At 42.6% G+C, this 12,400-nt stretch overlaps 1 protein-coding gene across 6 annotated transcripts in view; it reads left to right on the top strand.

The window, feature by feature from the left end:
* Psen1 (presenilin 1) overlaps positions 1 to 12,400 on the top strand; it is a 58,773-nt gene that overhangs the window by 34,308 nt on the left and 12,065 nt on the right. For all 6 annotated transcript variants that reach the window (XM_070030845.1, XM_070030799.1, XM_070030807.1 and 3 more), the window contains 2 exons: positions 3,089 to 3,156; positions 7,283 to 7,503. In XM_070030845.1, the coding sequence (XP_069886946.1) occupies positions 3,089 to 3,156; positions 7,283 to 7,503 (289 nt within the window). The remainder of the gene's footprint in view (positions 1 to 3,088; positions 3,157 to 7,282; positions 7,504 to 12,400) is intronic.

The following is a 12,400-nucleotide window of genomic DNA, read 5'->3' as shown; positions in this document are numbered from 1 at the left end:
AGTGGGCACAGCTCTGCTTCCAGCTTTATTGGTAGTTTAGTGGAGATAAGAGTTTCACAGACTGTCCTGCCCAGGCTGGAACCATGATCCTCAGATCTCAGGCTCTTGAATAAATAACTAGGATTACAGTTAGCCACTGGCACTTGGCTCTACAGGCTTCTTTATTCCATTCCTCCATGCAGAAAGCTGGGCTTTTCCTAGTGGGAGGTCCGAGAGTGAAATAAATCAAGGGCCATATGTGCCACTCTGGGGGGGGGGGGAGGGAGGGGGGGGGGGGGCTGTGCTCCTCTGACCATAGAGGAAAGTTCCTCTTTCCCTGAATGTTAGTCTCCTGCTCAGCTTCATTGCTGCCATCCAGAATTGTTTGGGTCTGGGCTTGGGCCTGAGAGAACAGTATTTGTGGGGCCAGTCTGTCCACAGCTCTGTTGGTATTAGGAAACCCATTTCTGCCTCTGAGACCAGAACCAGACTTCTAGAGTGTCTTTGTCTTGCTAATGACCTCTCTGGTGGAGAAGGATGGAATGGAGGGAGCTGTGTGGTGAACTCATTTTCATGTGGTAGCACTTGCAGCTTCCCAGCCCTCCTGCCTTTCTTTGCAATGTTTTCAGCCAGCTGCAGCATGCCTTCATGTCTGTGCCTCCAGCCTGGTTTTGTAACTACATTCGGTAGAGAGACAGTGAAATGTGCCTACTCCATCATATCTAGAACTTATCTTAATATATTTTGGATCTATCCCTATGTACCTTTTAGTTAGGGCAAATTTGAAATAGTCTAAAATGTATCCAGCCAGACTTCCATAACTGTTCATTTGATTGTTTTGTATTTTAATGTTCAAGTCTTAGCAAGCATAACTAGTTATATAGAAAAAAGTTGTTGACATTGACTTGCAGTATAAAGTACCAGCAGCTTTTGAGCCAGAGATTAAGAAGCTTGCCAGGACCTGCTTGGTAATAAACCCTGAGGATTTCTCATAGCAGTGTTTGATTGTGCAGTGTCTACAAGGAGTGCAAGAAGCTTAAAACAACAAACCATACAAAGGTAGAAACTAAAAAGTTCCTTAATTATTTCACATCATTTATTACAGATAGAACTAGAACTTATTAACTTCATCTGATTTCTGGGGATAGAGAAGTCCTTATTGTTGGGTACTGAAACAGGGCTCTCTGTTTCTCAACTTTAGCACAGGGAAGCTAACTAGGGATTTGCTAGATAAGAAGAGTCTGTGTATCACCATATTTCCTAGAAAAGGTAGGGTATTACTTAATCATCATCATAACTGGAAAACATATTCTTATTTCTTACAGAAATACTATAAAATTCCTTTATTGAAAATATTGCTCTTTTTTTTTTTTTTTTTTTGCCAGTCCTGGGGCTTGAACTCCTCAGGGCCTGAGCACTGTCTCTGAACTTCTTTTGCTCTCAAGGCTAGCACTCTACCACTTGAGCAACAGTATCACTTCTGGCCTTTTATGAATATGTGGTACTGAGGAATTGAACCCAGGGCTTCATGCATGCTAGGCAAGCACTCTACCACTAAGCCACATTCCCAGCCCCCAAATATTGCTAATTTAAAGTTTAAGTGTCACCTCTAAGTTCTCTTAATAATTTTTTTTGGGGGGTCTGGTCGTGGGGCCTGAACTCGGCCTGGGCACTATCCCTCAGCCATTCAGCTCAAGGCTAGTGCTCTACCACTTGAGCCACAGCGCCACTTCCGGCTTTTTTCTTTTTTCTTATATGGTGCTGAGGAATCGAACCCAGGGCCTCATGCATGCAAGGCAAGCGCTCTACCACGGAGCCACCTTCCCAGCCCTTTAGTAATTTATTTTAAGAATGTATATTTTTATTTTTAAAAAATACATCTAAGCTTGGGTGCCCATGGCTCACGCCTGTATTCCTAGCTACTCAGGAGGTTGAGATCTGAGTTCAAGCCCCAGGACCAACCCCCCAAAAAAGTATATCTAAGCTAGGTGCTGGTGGCGCATCCCTATAAATCCTAAGTGCTCTGGAAACTGAGATCTGAGGATCATGGTTCAAAACTGGGCCAGGCAGGAAAGTCCATGAGACTTACCTCCAAATAAGCTTCAAAAAATGGTGGAGCTAATGGCTCAAATGTTAGAGTGTAATCCCTGAACATAAAAGCTCAGGGACAGTACCCAAGTCAGGAGTTCAAACTCCAGGACTGGCACACGCACACACAAAAGCAAAATATGCCAGGTGCGGGTGGCTCACGCCTCTAATCTTAACTACTCAGGAGGTTGAGATTGGTTCAAAGCTAGCCTGGGCAGGAAAGTCCATGAGACTCTTATCTTGAGTAAACCACCAGAAAACAGGAAATGGCACTTTAGCTCAAAGTGGTAAAGCACTAGCCTTGAGCTGAAGAGCTGAGGGACAGCCCCCAGGCCCAGAATTCAGGCCCCATAACTGACAAGAAAAAAAAAGCAAAATATGGGTAGGGGGTATAACTCAATAGTAGAGTGCTTTCTTAGCATGCAACAGAACCTGCTTTTAGTCTTTGGCACATCCCCCCATCCATGTAAGAATGCTTGTTTGGGGGCTTGAACTCAGGTCCTGGGCACTGTCTCTGAGCTTTTAGACTCAAGGCTAGTGTTCTACTACTTGAACTCTACTTCAGTTTTTTTGGTAATTAATTGGAGATAAGAGTCTCAGAGATATAACAGCGTTTATTGGCTTCAAACTGTAATCCTCAGAACTCAGCCTCCTGAGTAGGTAGGATTATAGGCATGAGCCACTGGCAACTAGCAGTTGCTGTTTTTGAAATAAGAAATGCCCACTATTTAAAGAACTATGGGATCTTTTGCTTGCGTTGCATGCATGAGGCCCTGGGTTCGATTCCTCCCCACCACATAAGCAAAAAGAAAAAAGCTTGAAGTGGCGCTGTGTCTCAAGCAGTAGAGCACTAGCCTTGAGCTGAAGATCTGAGGGACAGTGCCCAGGCCCAGAATTTAGGCCTCACGACCGGACCCCCCCCCCAAAAAAAAAAGGATCAAATAAAAAATATGGTGGATTAAAAAAAAAAAAAAAAGAACTATGGGATCTTTGAATGATATTGAAATGCTTTCATTTCTAGGTCATCCATGCCTGGCTGATTGTTTCATCTCTGTTGTTGCTGTTCTTTTTTTCGTTCATTTACTTGGGGTAAGTAATAAACACTTTTGTTTTTCTTTTCAGACACTACAGGGTAAGAGTCTCACAGACTTTCCTGCCCAAGCTGACTTTGAACTGCAGTCCTCAGATCTCAGCCTCCTGAGTAGCTAGGATTGCAGGTGTGAGCCACCAGTGCCCAGCCAGGTCTCATTACTCAAAGCCATGTACCTCAATGATGAGTCACTCTTAATGTTATAATTATTTCCACACATGTGTCATACTTGATATAATAAAAACGAGTCAGTATTATTGATAGAAACATTATTTTCTTGTTCCTTGCTTTTCATAAATAGAAGTACAAGAATTCATAACCACAAATAATTTTAAGCCTGACTATATCATACAAATTAAAATCTGTGAATCAATGTTAAAAAAGGATTTCAAGAATGTATATAAATAGGGCTGGAAATGTGGCTTAGTGGTAGAGTGCTTGCCTTGCATGCATGAAGACTAGGGTTCAAGTCCTTAGTACCACATAAACAGAAAAGCCAGAAGTGGCACTGTGGCTCAACTGGTAGAGTACTAGCCTTGAGCAAAATAAGCTCAAGGACAGTGCTCAGGCCCTGAGTTCAAGCCCCAGTACTGGGGATGGAGGGGGGGAAGAATATATAAATATGAATTCATTTTTAAGCTTTTCTTTTTTTTTGGAGGGGGGTTGGTCGTGGGGCCTGAACTCTGGGCCTGGGCGCTGTCCCTCAGCTCTTCAGCTCAAGGCGAGTGCTCTACCACTTGAGACATACCTCTACTTCCAGCTTTTTCTGCTTATGTGGTGCTGAGGAATCGAACCCAGGGCCTCATGCATGCAAGGCAAGCACTCAACCACTGGGCCACCTTCCCAGCCCCAAATTTTCTTATTTTAATCAGTTTTCTTTTCCTCTTAAGTGACTCTGCCCACTGGCTCTGGAGCATTTGTTGTCCTAGTAACAACTGGCAGCATGATGTACCTGCATTGCACTTTACAATATTAAACAAGATTTTTATTCTAAAGCAGAATAAAATTCAAGAAAAAATTAAATCACATATAAAAGTTTCCCCTGTAAAGGAGGATAAGGCATATGTAAGTTCCAAAAAATTCTAGCTTTAGCCTGTTATTTAGGACAATAGACACAAGCTAAGCTCCTGGCTCATGTCTATAATGCTGGCTACTCAGAAGGCTGAGATTTGAAGATCCAGATTCAAAGCCAGCCCACCCAAACACATACAAGGATTCTTATCTCCAGTTAACAAGCAAAAAGTGCTAGAAGTATGGTGTGGCTCAAGGGTTAAGTGACAGCTGTGAGCAAAAAGGCCTGTGTCTAATAAAAAGTATTGACATAGGTGCTCTGGAAGGATACAGATGAAGAGAATGCAGAGGAATGCATTCCTCTAGAGAAGGAAACAGACAAAGTGGGAAGGGAAACTCACTTTTCATTGTATCTTGTGAGTCTATCTAATTCATGTATTAACTAGCTAAAGATTAGAGGTTAGCCAGGCGCCAGTGGCTCATGCCTGTAATCCTAACTACTTAGGAGGCTGAGATCTGAGGATCAGGGTTTGAAGCCAGCCCAGGCAAGAAACTCCATGAGACTCTTATCTCCAGTTAATCACAGAAAAAGCTGGAAATGGCATTGTGGCTCAAGCAGTGGCAGTGTAGCTCAAGTGGGAGGGCGCTAGCCTTGAGTAAAAGGAGCCCAGGGACAGTGCCTAATTCCAGAGTTCAAGCCCCAGGACTGGGGAACCCCCGCCCCCCCAAAAAAAAGGAAGATTGATGTTTCATTTTGTTTTGCTTTATTTGAGTGCTGGGATTTCTAAATGCTTAATACATGTCGCAACATAATTAAATTTGACTAATTAAATTTCACCATTTAATTTGGAATTTCAGAGTGGGGGAAGAATTATCTTCTTGAGTCCTTATAACTCGGTTTGTGTTTAAATATTTTCTTTTTCTTCAGCTACCCACAGAATACTCCGTAGTTGTATAATACAGCTTTTTAATGTTCACTAGAGAAGTGCTAAACAATTCAGGTTGTGGCACACTTTTTTTTTTGGGGGGGGGTCAGTTGTGGGGCCTGAACTCTGGGCCTGGACGCTGTCCCTCAGCTCTTCAGCTCAAAGCTAGCACCCTACCACTTGAGCCACACTGCCACTTCCAGCTTTTTCTGCTTATGTGGTGCTGAGGAATTGAACCCAGAGCCTCATGCAGGCAAGGCAAGCACTCTACCACTAAGCCACCTTCCCAGCCCCGAGGGGGCACACTCTTATAATATCATCTATTTGAGAGGCAGAGATAGGAGGATGGAAAAGTGATACCAGCCCTAGCAAAAATGCAAGCCTTATCTGAAAAACAAAGAAATGCCTGGCTCATGCATCAAGTGGTAGTACAATTGCCTAGCAAGCATAAGGCAGAATTCAAATGCCAATCACACACACACGCACACACACACACCACACACACACATACACACAGAGCTAAGCAAGTTGGGTGCTGGAGGCTCAAACCTGTAAGACTAGCTACTCAAAAGGTTGAGATCTGAGGACCAAAGTTTGAAACCAGCCTTGGCAGAAAAGTCCATGGCAACTCTTATCTCCATCTAACCAGCAAAAAGCCAGAAGTGGAGGTATGGATCAAATGGCAGAGCATCAGCCTTCAGTGAAAAAGACAACACGGTCAAGTCTAAGAGTTCAGGCTCTATGACTGGCACTTAAAAAAAAAAAAAAAGCCAGGTGCTGGTGACTCATGCCTGCAATCCTAGCTACTCAGGAGGCTGAGATCTGAGGGTTGAGGTTTAAAGCCAGCCTGACATGAATGTCCCTGTGAGACTCTTGTATTCAGTTAACCACCAGAAAACCAGAAGTGGCGCTGTGGCTCAAGTGGTAGAGTGCCAGCCTTGAACTGAAGAGTTCAGGGACAGCACCCAGGCCCAGAGTTCAAGCCCCACAACAAAGTCCATGAAACCTTATCTCCAATAAACTACTCAGAAGAAGCCAGAAGTGGTGCTGTAGCTCAAGTGGTAAAATGCTAGTCTTGAGAACAAAGAATCTCAGGGACAATGCCCAGGCCTTGAGTTCAAGCCCCAGGACTGAGGGGGAAATCATGGAATTTCCTGCTCAGAGTAGCTTTGATCCTCAGATCTCAGTCTCCTGAGTAGCTAAGTTTATAGACATGTCACCAGTACCCACCACTTCCCCCTTCTTTTTTTACTTTTCTTTTTTTGTTGTTGTGGGGCTTGAACTCTGGGTATGAGCACTTTCTCTGTGCTCTTCAGCTCAAGGCGCGAGCGTTCTACCACTTGAGCCACAGTGCCACTTCTGGTTTTCTAGTGGTTTATTGGAGTTAAGAGTCTCAAGGACTTTCCTGCCCTGGCTGGCTTTAAACCACAATCCTCAAATCTCAGCCTTCTGAGTAGCTAGGATTACAGGTGTGAGCACCAGCACCCAGCTACCTCCCCCTTATACACTATTTCCCATAAATAGGATTGTGATTTTCAAGCAACATTGTGTGTGCATATGTGTGTATATATAAAAATATTTTTTCTGGGAGCTGGGAATGTTGCCCAGTGGTAGAGTGGTTGCCTAGCATGAAACCCCAGGTTTGATTCCTCAGTACCACATACACAGAAAAGGCTGGAAGTGGTGCTGTGGCTCAACTGGTAGAGTGCTAGCCTTGAGCTGAAGAGCTCAGAAACAGCATTCAGGTCCAGAGTTCAAGCTCCATGACTAACAGATAGATAGATAGATAGATAGATTAGAGAGAGAGAGAGAGAGAGAGAGAGAGAGAGAGAGAGAGAGAGAGATTTTTAAATCTGTTGTATGAGAATGATATCACTTTTATTCTAGCTAAGAATTGATTGGTACATGTTTGAGTTTTTTTTTATTTTAGATGTATTTTATACTAGGATTTCCCAAAATATAGTGTAGCATTTTAGGTGGTATATGATTTTCTTTTAAGTTTTTGTTCTTATTTTTGTAGTTGTGGCCTATGATGCTGGTTTCTTATTTACATGAATGATAGTTTCATGTTGAAGCTGCACATGAGAAAAAGTGGGGCAAATGGCACATGGGGCCAAATGGGGCAGTTCATGAAGGGCCTGGTGCCGAATAACTCACATTCATTTTCCCTTTCCTTCCTTCCTTTCAGGGAAGTGTTTAAGACCTACAATGTGGCAGTGGACTATATCACAGTTGCGCTCCTGATCTGGAATTTTGGTGTGGTGGGAATGATTTCCATTCATTGGAAAGGTCCACTGCGACTACAGCAGGCCTATCTCATCATGATCAGTGCCCTCATGGCCCTGGTGTTCATCAAGTACTTACCTGAGTGGACTGCGTGGCTTATCTTGGCTGTGATCTCAGTATATGGTAAAAACCAACACCCCTGGCCATCACCAAAGTGCCTCCTCCTCACTTCTCCTCACTTAGGGAAGATTTTTGTGTGTTTCTCTCCAGTAGCCTGAACCCTGAGGTTGAGGTCTTTTTTTTTTCTTTTTTTTCTTTTTTTTCTGTCAGTCGTGGGGCTTGAACTCTGGGTTTGGGCACTGTCCCTGCTCTCTTCTGCTTAAGGTGAGGGCTCTACTGCTTGAGCCACAGCGCCACTCCTGGTTTTCTAGTGGTTTATTGGAGATAAGAGTCTCATGGACTTTCCTGCCCAGGCTGGCTTTGAACCTTGATCCTCGGATCTCAGCCTCCTAAGTAGCTAGGATTACAGGCGCAAGCTACTGGTGCCTGGCGGTTGAGGTCTTTTAAAATGTTTAATTAATGCTTTGGACTTCTGCCTCAAGACTTAGATTCAGCATCCATCTCTTAGCATTTGTGAGGCCCTGGGTTTGATCCCAAGCACTACCAAAAAATAAATAAAATACACAACAAAAATTCTTTGTCATCAGCTATTTGTGAGTTTTAGGGAAGTAACTCTAGCTTTTTGGCCTTCAATTTCCTCATTTGTGGGGTTTTGTTTTGTTTTTGTTCTTTGATGGTACTGGACTTTGAACTGAGGGCCTTGAACTTGCTAGACATGTGCTCTACTACTAGAGCCATGCTTCTAATCCTTTTTTTGCTTTGGGTATTCTTATTTTTTTGATAGAATCTTGCATTATTGCCTGGGTGGCATCAGCCTGTGTTTCCTGTATAGATGAGATCATCAGCACACTACCACAGCAGGCTCATCGGTTAAAATGAAGTTTTAATAACTGTTTGCCCATGCTGGCCTCCAACCACAACCCCTCTGATCTCTACCTCATTAGTAGCTGTAATTATAGAATTGGGATATTGTGTGTTTAGTTTCCACATTTGTAAATAGGTAACAAAGCTATGGAGTTGTAAGGGTTGATAGAATTGAATATATGTTGAAAAGCACTAGTAGAGTTTGTGACACAAAATATCTGATTCAGTTTTTGTGTGTGTGTATGTGTGCCAATACTGAAGCTGAACTCAGGGCTTGGGCACTTGTCCCTGAGTTTTTTGTTCAAGGTTGGTGCTCTTGTCACTTAAGCTATAGCTCTACTTCAGTCTTTTTGGTAGTTGATTAGAGATAAGAGTTTCATAGACTTTCCTGCCCAGACTGGCTTTGAACTATAGTCCCCAGGTCTCAGCCTCCTTAGTAGCTAGGATTATAGATATGAGCCACCAGCCTCCAGCTATTGAATTCATATTGTGTGTGTGTACAGAGTGGGGAGGGGGATCAAGCCACTTTATTGAGGCTCAGAGGCTGGGAGGAGTTGAAAATACACCAAAGACAGCAAATTGGTGTCCTCAACAAGGCAGACCATTGCCTTCCCAGACCCGTAGTCTCAAAAGATTGAATTCATTTCTAAAATCAAGTCAGGTCACCTTTTTATTTTAAAGCAACTTGAGCAGAATTAGTCATTTAAAAATTAAACTTGCCAGGACTGGGAGTATGGCACAGGTAGTAACCCTGAGTTCAAATACACACACACACACACACACACACACACACACACACACACACACACACACACACACACACACACACACACACACACACACACACACACACACACACACACACACACACACACACACACACACACACACACACACACACACACACACACACACACACACACACACACACACACACACACACGTATGTATGTGCCAGGCACTGTGGGAAATACCTATTATTTTAGCATTCTGGAAGCAGAAGCCCAAGAATTGAGGTCTTACTATTCTCAAAAAAAAAAAAAAGTAAAAGAGTTCTGAGCATCAGGTTTGTATCTGTAAAATGGGCACAATTACTATTTATTCAAAGTGAAATCTAATAGAGGTCTGTAGATATAGTCCATAATAAACAGGGGCAATGAGGAAGTCCCCAATTTAAAAAGGCCCCCAATTACAAAAAAAAGAACTTGAACCTCACATTTTCAAGTAAATTTAATTTGGGGGGGGGGAGGGGTCTGGTAGTGGGGCCTGGGCACTGTCCCTCAGTTCTTCAGCTCAAGGCTAACACTCTATAACACTCTACCACTTAAGCCACAGCGCCACTTCCAGCTTTTTTCTTTTTGCTTATGTGGTGCTGAGGAATCAAACCCAGGGCCTCATGCATGCAAGGCAAGTGCTCTACCAATGAGCCACCTTCCCAGTCCAGGTTCAAGTTCTTTAGCAATGAGTGTGTAGGTCCTGAAGTCAGAACATATGCCATCCATGAGTAGCCAAGGAGCTATTGCTAGAAGTACATTCATTTTTAGGTCAGTCAGTGGCCTTTACCTCGTAAAGACCATGGTGGCTTATCACTTTTCAGATACTTACTGAAGGGTGTGTGACCCACAGTGGGAGACCTTGCCATCTTCATTTGATTGACAAAAAACTTAGGGAAATAGAATAGAGTTGGTTCAGTTCAATGACAGTTCTGTGCCAGGCATGGTGGTATATGCCTACAGTCCCATCTGCTCAGCCTAAAGCAGGAAGATCATTTAAGCTATGAGATCAAGGTGAGCCTTCATAACATAACAAGATCTCATCTTAAAAACTTGAGCTGGAGATATAGGCAGAGCTCTTGTCTTAGCATTCATGAGGCCCTGGTTTCATTCCTCAGCAAAACACACAGTCACTCAGACTCCCTCTCCCCTTCTCTTGAAGATAGAATGCTTTTGATCCAGACACACACATCTGCACACAGAGTTCTGAAGATGGAAGGCTTGAGACCCAGACTCTTCACTTACTTTCTTCGTGACGTTTATTTCTTTAAACCTGAAGTGTCAGTTGTTGCAAATAGGAAATTATAAAAGTTAGCTATCTTTTGAAATATAAAATCCTGGTCTGGGACTGTGGCTTAGTGGTACAGCGCTTGCCTAGCATGCATGAAGCCCTAGGTTCAATTCCTCAGTACCACATACACAGAAAAAGGCAGAAGTGGTGCTGTGGCTCAAGTGGTAGAATGCTAGTCTTGAGCAAAAGAAGCTAATGGACAGTGCCCAGGCACTGAGTTCAAGCTCCAGGACTGGTAAAAAAAAAAAAAAAAAAAAAAAAAATCCTGTGAAATAAAGTAGTTATTGCTTATTTTTGCAGTTTATATAGCTAAATTACTCAAATAAGCTCATTGTAGTTTGATATAAAATCTGAATGTTTTCCAATGTTCTTTCCACTGCATTACATTATTTCCTCCATCAACCCTTCTTAATTTTCATTCACTTTAATTGCTCTAAAAATAACTTGAATTTTTTCATTTTAAAATTCTATAAGAGGAAGTGTGTCATAAAAACCAAAATAGTTAACAGGATGTGGCAACTTCAAACAAGCTGAAGATCTCATTAGTTCAGATTAAAGCAAATCTCTACCCCTTGTTTTGTTTGGTGGTACTGGGTTTTCAATTCAGGGCCTGACATTTGCCAAGCAGTCATTCTACCACTGAGCCATACTCTCAAGCCCTTCCGTGAATGTGTGTTTGTTCGTGTGAGTGCATGCGCGTGCTTGCTTACGCACTTTTAAGTTTTAAACTTTATTTTATTCTATTTTATTTTTTTTTTGATCAGTCATGGGGCTTGAACTCTGGGCTTGGGCACTGTCCCTCAGCTCTTCAGCTCAAGGCGAGCGCTCTACCACTTGAGCTACAGCGCCACTTCCGGTTTTCTGGTGGTTTATTGGAGATAGGAGTCTCACGGTCTCTCTTGCCCGGGCTGGCTTTGAACCGCGATCCTCAGATCTCAGCCTCCTGAGTAGCTAGGATTACAGGCGTGAGCCACCAGCGCCCGGCTTAAGTTTTAAACTTTAAATTCAAGGCCTCAACGCTTTTTTTGCTCTCAGCAGGTATTCTGCCACTTAAGCTATGCCTCCAGTCTGGGTTTTTGATGGTTAATTAAAGATAGAATCTCTCACACTGTGATAGGATTACAGCGTGAACCCCCAGCACCTAGCTTTTAGTTTATTTTCTGATAGAATCTCATGTTTTTGACAGGGCTAACCTTGGGTCACAATCCTACTTCCGTTTCCTACATATGTAGCTGAGAATGTAGATGAGTGCCACCACACCCAACCCTCAAATTTCCCTCTTTTCATTCAAACAAATATAAATTGAAGTGGTGGGATTATATGTCTGTATGTTCTTTTTACTGCTATTATTACATAGAAATGTGACTAGTTGTAGGCATAATTTTTTATACTTAAACGCATCTAAATAGGAATCAGTATAAGTTATTGAGTCTTCATATACAAATTTAGCATTATGTGCTTAGAATTCTTTTCTATTTCCATACTTTGAATTTTTGTTAAAGAAGATGTAAGGAGGGGCTGGGAAGGTGGCTCAGTGGTAGAGCGCTTGCCTTGCATGCATGAGGGCCTGGGTTTGATTCCTCAGCACCACATAAGCAAACAGAAAAAAGCCAGAAGTGCGCTGTAGCTCAAGTGGTAGAGTGCTAGCCTTGAGCTGAAGAGCTGAGGGACAGCACCCAGGCCCAGAGTTCAGACCCATGACCGGACCCAAAAAAAAAAAAAAAGATGATGTAAGGAAAATTGTAATTCATAGAAGGAAATGGTGGTAGAATTAGAAATAACTTAGGCATATTGCTTCTTCTCTGAGTTGCTTTTTTTTTTTTTAAAGTCTTTAGCACCACATGTTCCAAGACCTGAATATTTGTGAAGTACTTTTATTTGACTGGAAACAAATGCTGACTTTATCATGCTAAAAGTTACTCATTTTGCATTGTTCATTTTGTTTCTTACTTCAAGTGCCCTCGAGATATATACTTTCCTTGTGGCACAAAAACAGAATGTAGAGCCTTGCACATGCTAGCCAAGGGCTATA

Source organism: Dipodomys merriami, unplaced genomic scaffold (assembly GCF_024711535.1).
Source record: "Dipodomys merriami isolate MVZ:Mamm:240054 unplaced genomic scaffold, mDipMer1.0.p SCAF_1, whole genome shotgun sequence".
NCBI lineage: Eukaryota > Metazoa > Chordata > Mammalia > Rodentia > Heteromyidae > Dipodomys > Dipodomys merriami.
The sequence above is the reverse complement of the archived record's forward strand: the minus strand, read 5'-3'. Positions and strand labels throughout refer to the sequence as shown.